At 39.7% G+C, this 21789-nt stretch overlaps 1 protein-coding gene across 1 annotated transcript; it reads right to left on the bottom strand.

Moving 5' to 3' along the window:
• Positions 1-773: 773 nt before the first annotated feature.
• pik3cd (phosphatidylinositol-4,5-bisphosphate 3-kinase, catalytic subunit delta) lies at positions 774-20642 on the bottom strand. Its single transcript, XM_063463405.1, has 23 exons — positions 20367-20642; positions 19352-19549; positions 18375-18603; positions 16619-16845; positions 16116-16292; positions 14844-14999; positions 14280-14369; positions 13051-13272; positions 9825-9921; positions 9381-9511; positions 9008-9058; positions 8738-8905; positions 7847-7968; positions 7614-7757; positions 7399-7498; positions 7141-7307; positions 6683-6792; positions 6437-6515; positions 6174-6341; positions 4840-4963; positions 4493-4638; positions 4054-4186; positions 774-3967 (listed from the first exon to the last, which is right to left on the bottom strand). The coding sequence occupies exons 2-23, from the start codon at positions 19490-19492 to the stop codon at positions 3830-3832; spliced, it is 3120 nt and encodes a 1039-aa protein (XP_063319475.1). The 5' UTR covers positions 19493-19549; positions 20367-20642; the 3' UTR covers positions 774-3829.
• Positions 20643-21789: the final 1147 nt, after the last annotated feature.

Genomic DNA, 21789 nt, shown 5'->3' with positions numbered 1-21789 from the left:
ACAAGACAGACAAACTGTGCATTTAAAGACAAATAACATAAATTCAAATAAAAAAAACAAAAACACAGGATAATGTTGAAGGTGTATTTGATGTGCGGTGCGTAAAAGCTGAACACAGGCATTACTTTTGTTAGTTCTTGGCTCAAGAGAAAGACAAGAAAAAATAAATTAAACGTAGTTAATAACAATGATTATAACCATTATAAAATAATATAATACTAATAGCCATCATTATCATCATCATCCTCTTTCCATTGTCATCGTCATCTTCTTTTTTGTTAGTATTATCATATAACATATTATCATCATACATATGGCTATTAAAGTATAAATGAGTCTCTAACTACAAGTTAGAACCTTATAGCTTTATATAGCTATACTTATATCTACACAAGTATAGCTTTTATAGATTGTGATTATAATTAGTTAAAAAGTTAAAAAGAAAAATAATACTAATAAAAATAAAAGTAAAAAAAGGAGTCACCTGGGTCAAACAGGTAGGGATTATGTTGTAATATCTTTTTAAATGAGACTCACCGTCGCACATCTCTGAGTCACTTCCGTGTGTAATAGTTTTTCAATAATATACCTCAGGCTGTTCATCACCTGTTTTGTGTCTGGATTGTTCATTACATGCAAAGGTTTTTACTTCTGTTGCAGTGAAATTGGGCCATATATGCCCTATAAGCAAAACTGAATGTGACACTCTTGATTTAAGAGAAAGCTCACAAAATTCTTTTGCAAAGAACCACTCAGTTAGTTTTGCAGCACTTTTAATTGATGTCCAATGAAAAATATAATTTTCAAATTTTTTGTTAAAAAAAAAAACCCAACAAGCAACAATTCAGATTCTTCCTTTTCAAAAAGACATTCCTGCCGGAAACCTATTAGCCAATTTAATAGAAAAATTGATACTGCTTTACCACCATATTTCGATGAAATATGATCAAGTAAGAGAGAAAAACACAAAAAAGCAGTCATGGTTTTACATAGCTTCCACAACATACTCATACTTAATACAGATAATCAGGTCAGACTGCAATATCTGTGACCAACATCTATACCAAAACAATAGACAGATGCGGACACATTTGATGGACTTTATCACATCTGCAAAAACCACTGTACATTATCACAAATCACTTTATTGCCACTTCCTCAAATATGGAAGCTAAACTGCGAATGTTTCTAATAAACAAGGGGGCTACTGTGTATAAGGAGGTACTGAAACTAGTAATTTATTTTTGTAGTGGTGTTGCACACCAGACTGATATGACCTAAAGAACAGTTGGAGATAAGCAAGTCCCTCAGACTTGAAATGCTGATGAATATTTAGGGAGAAATGGAACATGGGGGTGACTTTGGTGGATTTGGCCTTTTTCCAATCAATCTGCCTATTTGAAGTTGCAAAAACGAGCGTAACATTCAGCTAACAAATGGTTGGGATTCTAGAAAGTTCTCCCTTTACACTCTGTTTACTGACATCGCGTTTACCTCCTCATAACAACTGAAACATAAGTAAAAACAGGATGCAGAGAAATGACAAGTCTATACTGCATCTCATAATTTTTAGCTGCACGCATGTCAGTCAGGGCAGAGCCTGAAACTGATTCAGCAATATACTTTACAATTTGCAAAATAAAATAAAAAAATAAAAAAACACACACAACAAAAAGTAGCCCATTAATTCATTTTTCCTGACTTAAATCAGCAGTGCTTAGTGGAGCCCACATTGAAGGACACTGGCGAGCTGTATTTTAGGTCTGTTCCACAGTGAATCGCTCAGTAGTTTAAGGTACCTTAAATCCTCATGCTGTGTAATCTACACCTACACTTGCTCTAACTGTACAGAGACTTGTACAAAAAGTAGAGACCTTTTAAACCGTTTTGCAAAAATAAAAGAGGCTATAAATAGCACATTATTTTCTTTCATTCAAGTGGACCCTGCGCGACTTACTGAATGACATACAGCATGTAAAGTAATGCGAATGCACCACAAAATGAAATGACACAGCATACTAGCTCACTTTAAATAAACGCCATATTTTACAGCATCAGATATGTCAAAGTGTGGTTGTGCTTGACACTGCAAGCATGAAATCGCCCTCATGGCACCTTGTACACCCATTTAAAAAATGCAATGGAGATCACAGTTTAAGTGCATATTTAAATATTAGAGAACAGACACACACACACACACACACACTCACAGACGCGTACTGCTCTTTCTAAGATCATAGACCTAGTCCAGGTTTACACTTTCAAAGAAGGCATGACATCAATACTGCATTTTGAGAAAAACATCCACAAGTCTATGGCTTACATGAGTCTACGGATTGTCTTATTCTGGGACCTGCTGAAGCTTTTTTTTTCTGTTCTTTTCACCAAACACATATGAGATCTTTGCCTTGCGCATAAAAAAATCGTATATTTCTCCAGAAAAAGGGAATAGAAAAATAAAATAGAATTGTAACTTCAAAATCTAAAATAAAACTGATTACACTTTCATGGTGTCTTTTAAATATGACGCTGGAGTCAGCAGACAGTCTGCTTAGCTTAGCATAGTTAAAGCAAAGCAGCTAGTCTTTCTAAAGGAAACAGTCACTTTTAAAGATGACCAATTAACATGGACTGTGCGCAGTGGTGCAGTGGTGAGCACTGTCACCTCAAAGAAATAAGGCTGGTCTGCAGTGGGGGCTGTGGTGGAGTTGGCGTGGTCTCCTGTGCGTATCCCTGTGAGGTTTTTCCTCCCGCGGTCCAAAGATATGCTTGTTTGATTAACCGATCATCCAAAATTGTCCATAGATGTCCATGGATGCGAGGAGGGACATTACCCCGCCCCTTTCTTAATACCACATAATATAAGCTCCACCTTCCCTAGTACCCTAAACTGGATAGGATAAACCTAGTATACTTAAATCTCACTTAAGCTAAAAGGCAAGTAAGTGTATTTCTTAAAATAAGAGTAGTATCAGGGTACCTTTAGCTATAGGTACACACAGCCTGGTACACAGGCATGTTTTCAAAATAAAAGTCCTACATTTTCTTAGACTATACTATAAAATGCTTCATGTGTATTGGCACATATTCTTCTTCAAGGCAACATTAGACAACAATGTTAGAACGACAAAAAGCATAACCTCTTTTTGAAATATTCTTCGCGACCTAACAAGTACATCAGCACTCATTAAGTAGTTACCACAGTTAAATAAAAATACAATAATGATAATATATATTTTTAAAAAAAGACACGTTTTGCAAAGATACAGTTGAAATGAGAGGAAATAACCTCATAACAGCTATCGTGGGTTGTAAACCGTACGAAAGTCTTGAGGTGAAACTGCTGTTCCCTGCCGAACAGAGCCTCAAGTCATCATAAAGTTAGTTTGCAGCTTGCTCCCTGTTGAGTAATGCAGTCGATGAGATGAACTTTCTGTTTCGGTGATTCATGACACTTTGCATGAGCAGGTGGTTTTCAAGTAGCAATTTCAGCAAATCAAAACCAGGTTTATTCTCTGGGTTGAAATGCTCCTCGTGGCAAAGACATTCCACTGATATATGGGAGGAGGATGAGTGCAATGGATTTTCTTCACTGTGAAAATACTTGTGTGTGTGGAAGTGATGCTCCAGGATTATCTCATTATCTTTGGATGCCTCTGCTTAGTTGTTATTTACCACATACAGGCCACTGAGATGTAAAAGTTTGCTAAAGAGCTTTTCAGAGTCTTTGAATTCCTTCTGTCAAGTAAAATATTAGACTGTGTTTATGTATATAAGTTAAAAATCCATGTATTTGGCTGGGCCTCATGTTTCATTGGTTCAGTGTTCTTCATGGTCTATTATCTTTGGCCAGTGAGTGCATCATCCAGTTGACCTTGGTCTTCCAGCTTTCCCGCAAGGCTTCGTTGAACTTTACTTTGAAGTTCTTCAGCGCCTCGTCCTCTGTTTTGCCCAGCGCTAAAGAGTCCTTTTAAAAACAAGAAACCACTAATTATTAACATTGTTGTCATTCTCCTCATAATCATTAACTGCTACATCATTACTGTGGCATACCTTTAGATACTGTATGTCTTTGAAGGACGTGAGTTCAGGTAGCCCCGCTGCCTTCATCATGGCGAAGAGGTTGACAAACAGCGTCCCGTTCCGACACAGGATCTTATAGGCCCGCTCACAGTACTCCCTGAACCTGACAGCAAAGATGCAAAAACAAACACGTGTCATAAGTTAGCAGAACCCCAGAACAATCCATCCATCCTTTACTGCTTATTCAATTCAGGGTCACAAGGTGCCTGGTTCCTATGCCAGGGTACACGGTCTATTACAGGGCCAACACAAACAACACAGACTCCACACAGAAAAGCTCCAACTGACAGGTGGATTTAAACCCAACACCTTCTTGCTGTAAGAGGACAGTGCTAGCCACTGCACCATTGTGCCACCGTCTATAACTATAACTATGTACGTGTGTTAGAGTTACATGTTTTTATCGTACCTCTCAAATTTCTCACTGTTGTTTGTTCGTCCTTGCTGGATCACGTGGACAAAGTCATACGTCAGGATAAAAGGCACGCGCTCCCTGTTGATCCCGAGTTTCCGCTTGAAGTTGCCCAGGAAGTGCCCAAAATCAATGTGGAACAGCTAAAAAGCAAAGTCTCACTTTAGTCACTACGTCTGAGTCTCCCAAACACTGACTGACCTAAACAATTTGACTCCAGCATGTTTCTCCAAAAAATTATTAGAATATTACAAAGCAAATTTTTTTACCAACTCCAACCAAAAACATTATACATCAATGAGCAACATAATTTTACTGAGATTCAAACGTGCAGTAAATCTTACCTGTCCAGTTTCCCTGATCATGATGTTGTCGTTGTGACGATCTCCAATGCCCAAGACGTAAGTAGCTACACAGTAGCCAGCGCAGGACAGTGTGAACTCCTCTATCGCTTGATCAAGTTTGTCCCTGGTGACATAAAAGGTCACAGAAACGAGGAAGCAGAACGTGAGCGAGTTTTGTTCTTACAGTGCTTTCACACTTCTCTTATATTTCCTATATCAGCCTGCATTACACAAACGCAGCCATGAAGCAGAGTGTCATCGGTGACAGAGCATATAAAATGTTCAAAGAGGAGTTCCTGTGGCTGATTAACGACTGATCGTCACATCCTTTCACAGCCTAGACGTGCGGAGGGTTCATTGTGTTTTTTATACTAATTTTCTCAGCTCCATTACAGGCGCTGCAGCGTCCGGGCTAATTATCTTTGTATTCTGTGGGGCCATCAGCCTGGACACACCAACGTGAAGTACAGAGGCTTATTCATTACTTCTTCAAGGAGCTTTTAGAATAGACAAGACCTTCAGACTGTCTGGCACCAAATAAAAATCTACTCTCATTTAATGCTGCTAAAGATTCAGCCAGCTGTGGCACTTTGTGCTGCTCTATCCAGTTTTAAAATGCTACAAGGAAAAAACACTTTTAAGCAAACAATTTAAGAAAAAAAGAAAAGAAAAAGAAACTACAAGATGAAGCAGTACTGTTTACTACTTACAAGAAGTGAAATATTTATATCAAACTATGCAAGTTTTCCTGAATGGGACTGGGAATAGGATGAAGGCTTGTGTGCCTTAAACACCCTTTTTTTCATATTCTTAAGTCTTATTTTCTGTCCTTCCCCTCCCCCTTCTTTTCCACATGAACAAAAATGGATAATTGATCGCAAAAATATTATTATTTTACTTAAAAAATATCAATACCCATCTGTGGCTGAATATACGCGGCTACTTTGTGCTAAAATCAAGAGGAGTCGATGAAATGATGAGATGCCGCTTAGGAAAATTCACATGATGTTATCGCGAATTTCAAATTGAAAAACTTCTTTCTTGACACTTGACAAGTCAGCGCTGTCCTAGGAGGACTTGGGGAAGTCCCCACAACAACCTGAGGGAGGTTTATGGGGGGAAAAGGGTGCATATGCGGATTAGCTCACCCCACTCCTGCTCTGTGCCTTCTATGTGGTTTTATGTCATGCTTGGCTGTGTGTATAATGCACCTAATTTGCTTTGTTTTTTGAGGTTAAATAGGGTCATCACCTCTACAGAGTGTCTACACCAAATAAGATGACAATCTGAGAGCTTCTGAGAGTTGCCATTGTGCCAGAGTTCATCGTACTCACTCGGGATTCTTCGATTTGAGCCAGTTAAGCAAGGCGTCCTTGTTGAAGGCAGCGGTAGCGGCGCTGTTGCTGCTGTTACGCTGGATGTTGGCAATTGTGTCAGAGTTCTTCACAACCTCGATGAGCCCCATTTTGTTCCCGGTCGACAGGCAGCCGTACGGGATCATCCTGTGTTTGCCAAGTCGAAAAATGAACAGCGTTAAGGCTGGTGGACAAGATTTCCCCGTGCACAAGAGGCAATTGCTGTAAGAACCAGCTCCTACCTGAGATCCAGACCTTCTTTCTTCCACAGATTCTCCATGAGCTGGATCATCTGCAGGGTCAGCATGTCTTGTCGAAGGTCTAAAGGTGACAAGGAGAAATTGATATATCTAATCCTAACTTTTCTCTTGCATGACTCGTTCCAAACCCACAGTTTTTATCTTCCCAGCAGATTTGAATTTGCAAACCAGCCCTTAAACTAAAACAGGCACCTTGAAAAAGGCATGTTCGACCTTCTTGTCTCTTACCATCTCCATTTTTGAAGATAATGCCCACCATGTCTCCTTCAACTGCGGGATTCTTGAACATCAGCCAGAGTGGCTTCATCTTGGAGTCCATAAATCTGCATCTATCAGTACTGTAACAGCAAAAATGCTCATGTTAATTTTCATCCTTGTACATATATTTTTGCTCAATAACTGATATCCCTTGTGAGCTAAAAATGATTTTTTTTTGTCCAGGACGACACTGACAATGCGCTCATATGTTTGTAGAAGGGAGAAATTAGAGTAAGTTGCTGTGATCCTGAATCAACCGAAGAGTTAATTTCTCCGTGTACCACTTAGATGTATTTTTTTTTATTCAGTAAAGCCAGAAAAGGAGCCAAAGTGGCCTTTGCAAAATCCAATAAGGAGGACAATAATGCATAAAACAATTATGCTCTCTTGTGTGCGTTTGCATTTGTGTGTTTGTCTGGGCCACTAACCAGATCTCAGAGAGGATGATGCTTGGGTTGAGTGGTGACAGAAGGTCTGACAGGACCTCCAGGTAGGACTCTTGTCTGATACACTGCTTCAGGTCCTCTGCCGTCACCTTCTGGGAGCCCAACTTGACAAAGTCACTCAGGGCCTTCATTTTGCCCAGAGCCTCATTCTGAGTGTGTGAGAGTTAACACAGAGACTGAGAATCAGTTCAAAACACACAAGATCAAAGTGAAGGTGAGTAAGAATCAGGAGGTGATTACCTGTTTGGTTAAGAGCTTGATGTGATGGATATTTCCCCTGCAGTAGGCCTCGAGAATCAGGCCAAAGCGCAAACCCACAGATGCCACATGAGTCTCTGACCTACAATAGACACAAATCTCCAGTCAAACAAAAAGCTGACTCGATCTTGTTTTTCTTTCTGCTCCCTTTTTTCTAACTAGCTTGTATTTTTTAAAGCTAGCCCCTTCTCACTCACCTGAGATGCCAAAACAGAAAATGTCCGATCCTCCTGTTGGACAGTGCCCGTTCTAACAAGAAAGTGGTAAGGTCACAGTCCAGGTAGGACTCGTACTTCAGGACCTGGACCAGCTGGATTAGGTAATGAAGCAGCTCATCATCACTGTGTGCAGAGAAATGTGGCTTATGCGGTTAACAGTCACAACACAGCATGCCTGGCACTGTAAGCTTCTGAAACAGATGTGTGTGTACCTGAGCTTTCTGAGGCATCTGATAGTGAAAGAACGAACCGCTGGGTCAGGAAAACTGTAGTCTAAGAGCTCCAAGGCATGGATGGCAGGGAGGTCTGGCCAGTTCCTCAGTAAATTCACCATCTGAGGAGAATTCAATAATTATTTTCTAACATGATGAGAAAAATCAAGGAGATTTTGACAGTTTGAAGATTAAAGCAGGCTGCTGATGTTAATTCACAACTCGATATTTCTTTCTGCGGCAATGACATTACTATAGTTTTGCATAATTCACTGTTAAAACATTCCTTAGTTTTGAAGCTCCAAAAACCTGTAAAGTCACATATTTTCTTGCTCTTGTTACAACAAAGGTTTACTGCAAGACCTCTGTGGTTGGTAAATATTACCAACATAATATTATAAATAAATATTATATTACATAGATCAGAGCTCGTGGTTGCCTGTTTTCTATAGATAGAACTTTATTTTGAAAATGTAAAAGAATGAAGTACAGCTGGCATACATGGACGTTTGCTAAAACAAAATAAAACACACAATATAAACTATTAGTTGTCTGTATATAAGAAACTAAGAATACATATTGATATGGATATGTGTAACTGTAAAGAATTATAGACCCTTCACTCACACACACAGATACACACTTATCTACACTACATAGTATTTATCCCAATAATCAATTTTTAATCAATAATCCTACATAGACTATCATTTCAGATGTAAAATTTGACTTCTTTGAGCTTTTTTCTGATTCGTTCACTCCTTGTTTGAAATTTTGGCCACTTTAACCCTTAAAGCTAAGCTAATCATCAAAAATCAAGGTTTTACATCTCCAGATCGACTTACAGACATCAGTGAAAAATACAAATAATAAATAACGCTTTACTCGTACCTGAACTACATCCTCACGCTTACTCCACTTGGTGATGAGGAGGAGCTTGGACAGACTTTCAGGATAATGATCGCGGACTTCGGTGCGGAGCTTCCACAGGAGCTCTTTCTCGTCCTCGAAAAACTCGGTGTAGTTTTTGTTGTCCATGATTTCTTTGAGCTTAAAGTACTACAGAGAGCACATGATCCACACACAAAGTTATTAAATTTTCTGCTTTAAAAACAAAACAAAAATTCTAACTATGTAAAATTTGTCACATGTGAGTCCTACCTCTTCTTTAGTGGCTAAACTTAGATCACCGTTCCTCTCCATGTCACATATCTGAAAACACATGAGGATTATTGCTTGGACTGACTGTCATCAAACAAAGATCCAAATATGTACTTCAGCCTCAATAAACATGACACAATAATTCTGTGTAAAATTAAAATGATATACATAAAATCATAAAATGACTTATTCAAATACTTAATCATTAAGGAAAATGTTTTTTGGTATAAACTGAATGTATACAAATTCTATAAATTTCATTTAACTGTATTTCATTAAATTTAATAAAATTTTACACTGTACTTCACGTTAGTTCACCTTTTTTTTTTTTTAAATTGTAACTTTTTTTGTGTAGTCTTTTGGGAGATAGTACCTTTTCAAGTGGAGGGTAGTAGAGGGGGTGTGGCCGGATGTTGGGAAAATGAATGAGAAGCTCAGCGGCGCTGTCCACGTTAGGGTTCTTCTCAACAGTTCCCATCGGGTTCAGCAGGTCACTTTTCTCATCTGTGATAAAAATATCATATATGAAATGATGAAATGTTCCATTTGGTGGAATCTTCTGCCCGCTCAGTTTTTAGTCTTTCGTCTAAGAAAACCACTCCCCCGCCTGGCAAACAGGTACTTCAGCATCTGCAAATAGGCTATCTTACTGCATCATAAAACACAAAATGTGTCACTATGTGTGATTTGGGTGGCAAGACATGTCACTCCGGGCATTTCAGAAGCTCTCTGCGTGCTTCAAAGTGTTGTGGAGGAGGTGTTTTTTTTATTTTTTGAAGAGGAGGAAAATGTAAGAAGAGGCAAGGCTGAAATGTACCAGGAACAGACGGCCATGTGGATAAGTGGAACTCCCCAGTCTTCAGCTGGTCCTTGTAGTCAAACACCATGGTGTTCACCCAGGCTATTGGACAATCCTGAAAAGACAAAGAGACAATCTTTATTGTTTCACTTCACACACCATCTGCAAGCTTGAGGATCTTGGAAATGGTTTAAAACTGAGTCAGAGAATGTAAAAGATGTACAGAGGAAAACTAACCTACATAGCTTGCAGCCTGAGCTGAATTATGTTTCCTCAGTTGTAATAAAATCATGTGCAATACTTGGGCAATAAAAATCTTTTATATTTCAAGCTCTTTTCCTCTCTGAAGATAAAAACGTTTGACTGGGAAATCTTTTTTTTTTTTTGCATCATAAAAAATTAAAATCAAGATTCTCTAAAGGCAAAGCTTTTTTATTCTTTAATCTAAAATGTTTTGAATAAGTAACCATCTCCTGCCCAAGATGTGCTTTATTTTAAAGGCTCACTTGAATTCAAAACTTTAATATTCTAATTGCAATAAACACTCTGAACCTTGATTGCAGTATATTTAATTTAATTCACATTAGACTTATAACCCCCTCCAAAAACATGACAAAGTGACAAGTGATTTGTCGTATTTCTAACTTCTGAAGTTCTCAATAAAGGGAATTTAGGTTCCAGGAAATCAGTAGAAAAATGACTTCCATTATTTCAATGTGTTAAAAACAACAAAAACACAGTTAACACATTCAAGTTTAAAAAAAAAGAAGAAAAAAAGGCGGTGCACATAAACAAGAGCGGCTAAAATAGCTCAACTTCCGCCTGCCTTTCTGCCGTCTGGCTGCAGGACTTCTCTTCCAGGCAAACAAAGAGAGAAGTGGCTCAGAAAGCAGAAGTGGTCTTAATGGCCATAAAACACACCTGGGCTACATGTTTGGGAGGTCTGCACAAACTCGAGCGCACAGCTGCTGCGTCGCTTCAAAACAGAAGATACTGCGACTGCAGCCGCAGAAAAAAGGGGAATTTGTTGTTCTTGTTCACTGTACCTTTCATTGTATACAGGGGAGATTTGTGGGGGCTCTTTCAAATGTGGTATTTGAGTGTACTGCCACCACTGTAGCAGCTGTGCACCATCCTGAACAGGACATATTTTATATTTATTTATATGACATAAAAGGAGCTGCTGCAAGAAGCTGCTGAAGCCCTTTAATCCAACTTGCTTATAGTTAAACTAACATATTCCATTTTGCATGCATTAATAAAATGAGAGGTAAAGCTTTTAAACAGATTAAACCGCTGATTAAATCAGTTTCATCTTTAAATCGCATCTTCAAAGCGCTTAATTTGTTTGCTACTAACATGCCGAGTGGAGCTTTTTTAACAAACATTTGTCATTTCGACCATAAACAGAAATGTGAATGGCATCAGTGTCAATTAATTAATTTTATCAAAAGTATGTTTTTTCCCCTCAGGTTAAAAGTTTAAAAATCTCTCTATGCTGGAAACTTCTTGTTATATAGAAAAGAAAAGCATAAATTCTCTTAAATTACTAATAATTAGTATCTGCTCATGAATTTCTGTCAGTTGAATGACTGATTCAGCAGTTAATTTAATAAATGTTTTAAAGATAATTGGTGCATTAATGTCAGATCAGGTGTTATTGTCATTAGTATCTACATTTTGTGCTTTTTTAAACTATATATTTGGGCCTTCCTTGTGTCAGGACACAGGGGAAGACACACTGTAATTGGATTCTGGGCGGATCTGAACTTTTTGCATTAGCCAAACAAAATACAGGTGGCCTGCTGAACCCAGTCAGCTAAACCAGTGTTCAGTTACTGACTGGATTTTGGCAAACAAATGACTCTTTCTTGGAGTGTTTGCCTCGCAGACCTTCAGGTGTCCTGATCAGCCTTAATTTTTCAGTTTAACAATTACACTGAAGTGTCGCCCTGGTATCACATGCTTCATAGTCAATACTAATTATTTTCAGTGATGGAGCTGTAGCTAAACAATTCTGTGCTTATCTTAGTGTTAAACCACTAGCTTAAACCACAAATTATTATGATTTTTTTTTGTTTAGAAATAAAACTTCATCATAAGCGGTAAAGCTTTGTGCAAACGATTACAATGCTTTTTATATTATCACCATTATTACTATGTGCTCCACTCTTCAAAATGTAATTTCCCATCATTTTTGCATGCTTTGCCAGCCATGTATAAATGTATGCAAAGCTATATATAAAGGCTGTCTGTCATGCATAATGTTGTAGGCGTACGTGTGTCTTTGTGTGCAGTGAGGTTTTTTGTTTCATACATACATATTTATATATATATATATATATTTATATATCCTGTGTCGTGTTTGTTTGCCTAAAAAAAGACTTTCAAATGCATTAAAAAGAAGCATAAAAATGAAGAGTCTGGCATCCACAGACATGACTGATAATTATCCAGCTTTTGGTGCTTATACATCAGTGAGAAGTAGGTCTTTAATCCTGAGTTTGATATATATCTTTTAAAAAAATTTAGCCATTTGCGTGGCCCATTAGTGCACTCCTTCATTCATTTAGTGTTTGTCATAATGCGATATACTAGCAAAGAGTCAATCAAAGAGAGCGTTTGTCTTCTGCTGCAGCCCTTACAGCAGAATAAACCTTTAAAAATGCAGCTGAACAATTGTTAAAACAGCTAGAAAGGGTGCAGGTGTAAATCCAACTACATGGATTTAACGTGTGCACTTTTCTTGTGCCTTTCTCTTCGTTGGCTTTTCTGAATTGGTGCTTGTTATTCAAAAAAATGTTGCAAAGCCCTGCTGTAGATAAAATTGCTTTGTAATGTCTTAATCCCCCTCCCCCTCTAAGCTGTCAGCGAGCATGTAAATTTAGAAGGTAAAACACTCAGTGTATATATGTGTGTGAGAGAGATGAGGGCTGTGAAGATGAATTTAGAATTCCTTGAAAATGTTAGCCAATTCCTTCCTTCCTTGGACCGATGTGCAGATAAAAGGGCTGAAGCGGATGAAGTGTTAACCGCAGCCTTGCCACTAAGCACACTTGCACAACCCGACGCAGCAGAAACAACAGACCCACACAGAAGCTACACGCACTACACACTAGAGAGGAAACAGATCTGTTTGTGCTTGTGAACAAATTCACACCACCAGCCCAAAACACTGGCCTGCTCAATCGAACGAGTAGTACGCTGAGACCCCAGAAACACCACGAGTTACTGACACACTCACCGCTTTCTTGTTCTTCTTTTTGGTGCCGCGGGGCTTCTTGGTCTTTTCGATGACGCCGTAGAGCGCGAAACACAGGCGGCTCATGCGGGGCAGGTCGGCCACGTTTATGTCAAACTCCAGCTTCTGATTCCACAGCGGCTCGGAGCTCACTGTCACCTCGGAGCTCGTCACCACCTTACAGAGCAGCTCGCTGCCATGGAACAGACCAGCCTGCACTACAAGCTGCAGGGGAACCACAGATACACAGTAGTGATTAGATGGAGGCAAGACATGTGGTTTGGAAGCCGAAGACTTTAGCACTTTAGTGTGAAGGTGATTGTTTGTGGAAGATTTACAGACTTCACGAGATGATTCAGAGTTTCCTGTGTAATTCGAGCTATGAGTCAAAGAGTTTACACATTCGTAAGCGCAAACAGGTCTCCGTGCAGAGTCAGACACAAATGAAAAAACAACCGCCAGAGTCGTAATTTAATACTGCACGACCATTAAGCTCCTGCCTTTCGCCAAATCAAGATAGTCCGAATTAACATTTACAAAATATATGAGCTGATTTCCCCCCTTCCCTCCAGGGGTTGTGTTTTCAAACCTCTGCCTGCCATCCACAGACATGACTGATAATTATGCGGCAGGAAAAATTAGTCATGAGTCATGATGCTCTAAGGCAGCAGCACCCAGGAGTGCACTTGCACTTAATAACCCATCCAAACAGTAATGTAGTTAGTTATGAAACAGAATTACAAAGACAGACACACATTAACAGAGTTCCCACTCTTTCTTTCACTCTTTCTTCTGACACGGAAGGGTGAGCATGGAGTATTAGCGGATGTTTCCACATCCTTTGGCTGTTCTCGTACGCTCACTGACAGTTGTCAAATTTTGAGATAGGTCAGGAGCCCGTCTGCAATAGTAACATGCAACGCCTTCAAAAAAAGAAGTGCATTTGAAAGCGAAAGAGGGAGAGCATGTAGTCTGTCTTTTTTCTTAGAATCTAGGCCTCAGAATGAGACGTAAAAACCAGATAGACACTCCCCACTTCCTGTTTTGAAGTTTTAACCAACCGCCTTGATGAATTATGGGAAATGTGTGGTCTGTACCATGTGACCCCCCCTTGTCATTTACATGTCAGCCCCGCTGTTCCTACAACTGAAATTGAGATATTGGTAAACAAGTGAATGCCACATTTCATTGAGCAGCAAAGTGAGAGAAAACCCACGCAAAACCACACCGACCTTCATTCCCTCGTCTGCATTGACTCGTTTGCCTTGCACCAGGTGAATGTGGAAAGGCTCATTGATGGACCACAGAGAGGAGGTGTTTTGCTGTGGGAAGAAGTCAGAGGAAAAAAGGGAATTTAATTTCTCACTGCCTTGCATTCACACAGTTGCTCCAATTTCCTGTTTGGCAACAACTCAAAAAAACCAAAAAGAGGGTAGACGCAAAGTAACATCTACTTTCAAAAGAAAGTTGGGGGGGGGGGACTTTCTAACTGAAGAAAACTGACAAAAGATTTTTAGCTGCTTTTTAGCTTTTAGCTTCAGATAAAAGTTTCAAAACATTATAAAACGATGGTTTTTATTATGCTAAGGCAGTTCCAACGTACGCTGCATTAGCAACTATAGCAAATGAAAGACAAGCCGTCAGATGTAAATTATCTACACCGAGCTGCGTGGCTTATTTCAAGTGTGCCAAAGTCCGCAGGCTAGTCGACTAACAACTGCGAGAAAAGAGGAAAGGAAAAAAAAAGAACATGTGCTCCTCTTTTAATGAACGACAGCTACCGCCTGACCTCTTACCTTCTTCAGTGGCAGAGGAGGAGGTCTGGATAAGGAGCGACTCTTGTACACCTGGCTGCACATTCTGCCCTGCTCCTCCTGATATTTGGTGATGGTGGAGTAGTGCACCATGGTGAGGTGGGAGTTCTGGCCATTTCTCAAGCACGAGAAGATGTACTGAGGAGAGAGACAACAGAAGATTTACTGGCAAAGCCATCAGTCAGTTCACCCACAGATATTTCCCAGTGTTCTGATAGCGCTGGTTAGCTCCTGAAGGCTGTTCATTTGCTGTAGGTTAATGCAGCTCAAATCTCATTATGTGTGGATGGATGCAGTTCCTTTCTGCAGGGCTGCTATACAGATATGAGTCACCCCTGCAGGTAGTTGGAGTTTCAAAATCAACAGTGGAGTCTCCGGCCACCAAAATCTTGACTTAGCCTACTCCTAACCAACAGTCATTTCAGTTATTATGGACCCACCTGCACAGGCTGAACGCAGACAAACGACACTAAACAGAAACTCGCACACATTCACAGAGAAAACAACAGCTTGTCTAGAATATAGAGAACGTAATTCACAGTTTCAACAAAGCTCAGCAGAAAAAGTCCAACTTTTCACAGTTCGATTTTCAGTTTGTGAATAAATAGATAGACCTTCATCTTAAAGGCGTTGTGGATTAATATGTCAGAGAGCATGTGTATTTTTTTTTTAAAAGACGGACAGTGATATGAAATAAATTAGGTAGAATAGTTCATACTGAGTCTAGCACATATCCACAGGAACGAGGAGGATAAAGGCCCCTAGTTGCCCTCTGAAACACTTCTTTGTGGCAAAACAGAAAGAAAAATGACATCTGTGCTGATTATTTGTTAGCCTAGAAGCAAAATACAAAAGCTATCATGGCCAAAACTGAGCCTGAAAGAAAACTGGACTCTTGGGAATTATCATCCAACAAAAACAAAAACCCAGAATAAAAATTAGACAAACCTATACAGGATTTGCCTCAAAGCCACAATACAAACATCTAAAATTTCCAGTCCAGAATTTGGGGAAAAACTTGCCTTGTTCCACCCCAGTATAAGAAAACTGTTGCCAAACACATTCATTTTTTTTAACATCACAGTTGTATTGCAACACTTATAATGTATAAAAATGGGACTGAGTCATTAAACCAACAAAACCAACTGTGAAGAAAGGGAAATAATTAAAGTGATAAAGTAAAAAAAAATGTAAATATGCTGCATTTTCACACAATTTTCTGCTCCAAGAGTTTATTTTATTCGATTAACTCACTTTGAACTGACACAGTGGGTGTTTCCCATAGATGAAATCCCATCTCCCGTTGACCTGTAAGGTGTAGTCTTCAGGTTCCTGTCGCATTAAGCGGAAAACGGTAGCCTTTTTCTTCAGAGCGCTCTTCATCAGAGCCAAGGGGAGGTCCTGAGGGTCCTGCTGTAGCATGAAGCTTTCCTGTAAGAGCAACAGACAACATCATTCAAATAAAGAGTCCTGCTTTACAGAAAATCATAAAATTGCTGCTTGTTCCTGAGTGTTGTTTTGAAGGTAGTGTTTATGGTGTGGGAGGGGGCTTTCCAAAGGTGATCACATTTACTTAAAATCACCTCCACAATGTGTCTGCACAAGGTGGAACCACAGTTTTTCCAATCAAAGCTACTTTGCTTTTTACGGGGTTCCCTGCTGCCCCATCATACCAGAACATTAGATTTGATTAGTTTGAACGAACTGGACTGTATGACTCATGACAACTTAAAAAAAACAACAACTGATGAACTCACGTCAGAAGCCTCAAACTTGACATTAATGAAGATCTTCTTGATGTTTTTTGACTTGAGGCTCTGCGGCAGGGAGCGGCATGGCTCCAGTTCACATGGGAAGCTGTACTCCATCCACTTCTGCCAGGGCAGACTCTGTCGATCTTGAGCCTTTTCTTCGCAAAACGTCCTCATCTTGGTCCGAAACTCATTTACCTCATCATTCTTCTGAGCTTCAAACTCATGCAGACCTGGAAAGTTGGTTAAAAAGTAAAAAGAGAACTTAGCTTCTCATTTAATTAACTGAAACACGAAAAACTTTCAGATGAATAAAGAAAACACAGAAAAGAAATTATGCCATCAGAATAGCACATTTTCACTGACTAAATATATAAGAAGCATAGGCTAAAAATGTAACAATGCTATTAGCCAAGTTTAGCTTTAAGTCTGTATATTGGAAAACTTTATCCCGGAATTTTTCAAAAGTTAATTACACTTAAAATATGAGTAGAATCATATTATAACTATCTAAAGAATAATTATCATTACACTCATAATATATTCAGAATACATGAGAATATAGGGGGTTTTTGCTAAACAAATAAATTAGCTTTAGCTAGTTAGCCTAGCCGAGCCCTACTTTTTCAGGTTAGCTACATTAGCTTATAGTATGGAGTGTAATTAATGTAATTTCAACAGTACATATCTTTTTCTTTAACAAAGAAATGCTGCTCAAGCAAATGAAAAAAATGTGTCAGCGGATAAATTGTAAAAAATAAATGTGTAAAATTATTGAAAGAATTTTTGTAGCTCATTGCCTAAACTGTTCTGTAATTATAAAACAGAAATCTTTGGTTAATTCACTGAATCATTTTTTTTTAATTACTGTGGACCTACTGTAAAAACCAGAAATTTCTACAGCAGTGAAAAAACAAGAAGGCTTCTGTCATTTAATGATTACTTTTGTGTAATATGAACAGCAATGGCTGTAAAACCTATATCTCAAATGTAAACCTTCACATTTTTCAAAGCTGTGAAGCGGGCCAGATTGAAGTCTCTGCTGGTCAGATTTTGGCCCCTAGGCTTTATATTTGACATTCTTGGCTTATAGCTAGCCAGCAACCTGCTTTACTTGTAAGAAAAAAGATTAGCATCGTGGATACACGGTAACTCAGAAAGAAAATGCTTTTTTGTTAATAGTTCCTTCTTTTAAGCAAAGTGTTATTCTGCTAACTTTCTAGTCTCCTCAGAAAAATAAGAATACTTTTGTTCCAATCAGCATTTTAACTCTGCCAAACCAAGGCAGAACTACAACCACAGCAACTTCTCATCGGTTCTCATGCTGTAAGTGTGCTGTGGCGCTTGTTGCAGGGGTCTGGATCAACAACTGAGCAAAAGAAGACATTTTTGTGGCACTAAGAACATAACAGAGCCACAGTAATGGTGACGAGTGGATGAGATCAAAGCTGCTGTGCAAACATTAAGACGTTATCAGGATGAGTGTTGCAAGTCAGAAACTCTCATTTCATTTCTCTCTTTTTTTTAAATGCATACAGTCACTTGTTCTGTCTGTCTGACTCTGAGAAATCTAGTAGACTGGGCAGCAATTCAGGGGACTCGAGCCAAACTGGTATATCTCTATAGCTTAATGACAAGAACTCTTCTCTGTAATCATTACTGAAGACTGATTTAATCTCATAGAACAGTACCACAAACCCTTAAAAACAGACAACGAAAAAACAAAACATAAAACCCCTCTATAGACACTGCAGAGGCCCACCTTTGCCAATTAACAGGCTGATTTGGGCGTTGGTGAGTTTCTCCACCCGGTCGCCCTCCCTCGCCACCAGCCTCAGAACACACATGAAGGGCCGCACATCACTTATGCGCCTCGATTCTTCCTCCAGCTCTTCCCTTTCCGCCGTCTCGTTGATGCAGGTGAAGACGTATCCATCAGGATCGCCGAGTCCACAGAACAGGGCCTCACTTCTCGCATTTTTCCAAACCATCTGAAATAAGAGACAAGAGGGATAAATGAACACGAGAGCCCCAGCGTTGATGACCTGCCATGCCCAGTTTTCATGAGAAAAAAAACCAAGACTGTCCAGTTACTGTTTTCAAAAGTAAAACAAAAGCAAATGATCCTCTGATTAATCTAATGAGCTGAAATAAAGCAAGAAAATCATTGTTTCTAAAGCTTTCCTAAAATTCCTAGTGAATTAGCAGTGACTGGAGGGTCATTTCATCTTTTAATCATCCTAACAGCATCCATGAGTATCATTTACTAACGCAGCTAAATCAAACAGCCCGAAGTGGCAGAAGTGTTGGCCCGTTCAGCGGCACGTTCACATTTTAACAGCAGATCTGCTTTGGCAGAGTGCTGGCTGTGTTTCCCAGGGAGGAAAGCTGCAAGCTCCCTCTCTGACGGAAGCATCAGAACCGGGGAGCATTGTCTGAGCGGGGTCTGCGTTTTAATTAGTTTAATGTCTGAAGAAAACATTAAGTCAACCAATTTGTTTAAAAGCGTATTATTGTGACTGACAACAAGATTTTGCAGAGTCTGAGCATCTGAGCTGTTATGCTGCAGTCAATCAATTACAGTCTCCTGGAAATACAGTGCTCTCTAATAATAGACGCAACGTGTGATTACATTACACATCACGTATCAGTGAGGAGTTGAGGTTTCAGAGACCCTTTTAAAAGCAGATGCCGATGCATGTGAGCGTGGGGTTGGGGTGGGAGGGACGGACGCTGTACCTTTTTGATGTTTTTGATGGTGTCGTTTCGAGACACGGGGAATTTAAGGAAGATCCCAGTAGGCAGCAGGAAGTCCATGTTGATCGCCTGGTCCCCCTCCTTCTCCCACTCCTCCTGCATCCCATACTTCCCTGGGGGCATGGTGACGGCCTCTCATTTACTGCCAGCTCCTCTGCTGCTCACCAGAACACGAGCCGGCTGTCCACACACAGAGCAAGCACAGCCGGGGTTAATATGTCCACTATTAACAAGTGTCCCTGCATGAGCTGTCTGCTGTTTGTTCCTAAAACTCTGGATAATGCATCTTTAAGAGGTTGTAGCTGAAAAAGGAAGAGGACGTGCACGTTGTGAATAACGTGAATGAATGGTAGCTTATTGAAGGGCCTGGCCTGCACCTGATCCCCTTCCTCCTGATGGTGATATAAGAGCACACAGATATAGATATTTAAAAAAAAGATTAAGACGACCTGAGTGCTTCTATCACTTTTACCACGTGCAGTTCTGCTTTTTATGATCTGTCAGAAGGAAATATTCAAGGGTCAAATCAGATGAAACGGCGCTTAAAGAAACTTCAGCTTTCTGGTACATCTGCTGAATAAAATGCAAATCAGAAAAATGGAAATGTGCTTCTGCTTCCCGCAAATGTAACGAAGTGTGTGAGCAACGACAACAAGTAGGGTTTGCAGCGTAAAGTAATTCTACACTATTGATTTTCTTTGGTAAGAGGAAACTTGCGCTGTGTGCGCTGCATGTGAATAACAGATGTAGGCTGACTTGTGCCCACAGCCTAAACAATAATAAATAAATAAATGTTAAGCTTTTAAAATGAAGTTCACAGGACCGGATGGATGTCAGATACGCTGTGATATATCTGTATATTTTTAAATGAAAGGCTAGAATGGAAATAAAAAGATACGGCGCAGCCAATCCGACACGCAAACGTGACGCTGCGCCGTTGTCAGTAAAACTTGTGTCATGGCGAAAGCCTTGCCAACCTGTTAGCGCACACACTTGCCTGTCAGCTCTACAACCCGGTCATCTCTTCATGGCTTTTCCCTTTCCCCCCTCCACCCCGTCTTCTTCTTCTTCTTGTCTTTTATCGCAGTGAAGATGGAGGATGGAACATCACGGAGACGTGGGTCGCTCGGATCCGGCGGCTGCAGGATCTATCCGTTAGGAGGAGATGAACAGGGTGAGGTGCTGTAAATCCGAGCGCTCGTACGGCTTCTGTGAAGCAGTGGAGTGCCTCCCTGCCTCGGTGCTGTGCGCTGTCAGTCACTTAGGCGCTGATGTTGCGCTGACCCTGACGGATGAGCGGCTGCGCGCTGCCTCACCAGCTCTCTCGCTCTCTAGCTCTCTCTCTGCGCGCGGGCCAAGGGACCGTCCGCCAAAAGTTTGCGCGAAGTGAAAGTACACCGCTCTCTCCACCTCCCGCCCTCCTCCTGTCTTAGGTGATGTGTGTAGGAGACTATTATTATTATAAAAAAATTCTTTTAAGCTAAAGAATGAAACAATTAGCTAAAACCAATTTATAAGAATTTAACTTATAATACCTGCTTGTGCCGAATTAGTCACAAGCAGGTATGAGGGCATGTTTGGTGTCTGAAAAGTGAGTCACTTTCTGGAACTTTCACACTATTAAAGCTGATTTATTTTCCGTATACATGCAGCAGGGGAGCACCTGCGTGAGTAAAAGCCTGTGATAAAAGAGATGTTTAATATTTCTCTCGATGTTAAATGGGAGGAGGACTCAGTGTGTCACCGAGTCCACTGGAAACTATTATTACTTTTATTTTGGAGCATATATATATATATATATATATATATATATATATATATATATATATATATATATATATATATATATATATATATATATATATGCTGTCTGCAGTGGCGCGTTGTCACACGTGACTACAAAGGCAACGTGGGATTTGGAAGGTGGCGACTACAAAGGCAACGATCCACAAAATGATCCCCCGCTCCTGAGGGGAAATATTTGAAAATCTTGAGAGGGATGCAACATTTGGCTTGTTTCATTCATGAATGAGTGATATGAACGAGACATATTTTTGAGTAATAAAGACATAGTTTGTAAGCTGATGCTTTAATTTCAATGATGGTATAGAAGTTAAAGAGCAGTCCAATGCAACCTTTTTGGCTTTAAGGAGAAAAAACCGTCTCACTTATTTTATAGACAAACTAATTAACCAGTTATTCATGTAATAAAGCTACAGATTAATCGATAGAATCATCATGTTGCCTCTTGATTTTCATCAAATTAGGAAAGCTTTGCCAACCTGTCAGTGAGACTAATAAAACATAAGTAATTTATTAAATGAACAAAGATAAATTCAAGTAGATTATTTCCCCTTTTGATTTCCTTCCACTTTTGCGAGTTTCATGAGCCAAAATAGATCAGACGAGGCTTTTAGTTT

Source organism: Pelmatolapia mariae, linkage group LG20 (genome assembly GCF_036321145.2).
Source record: "Pelmatolapia mariae isolate MD_Pm_ZW linkage group LG20, Pm_UMD_F_2, whole genome shotgun sequence".
Lineage (NCBI taxonomy): Eukaryota > Metazoa > Chordata > Actinopteri > Cichliformes > Cichlidae > Pelmatolapia > Pelmatolapia mariae.
The sequence above is the reverse complement of the archived record's forward strand: the minus strand, read 5'-3'. Positions and strand labels throughout refer to the sequence as shown.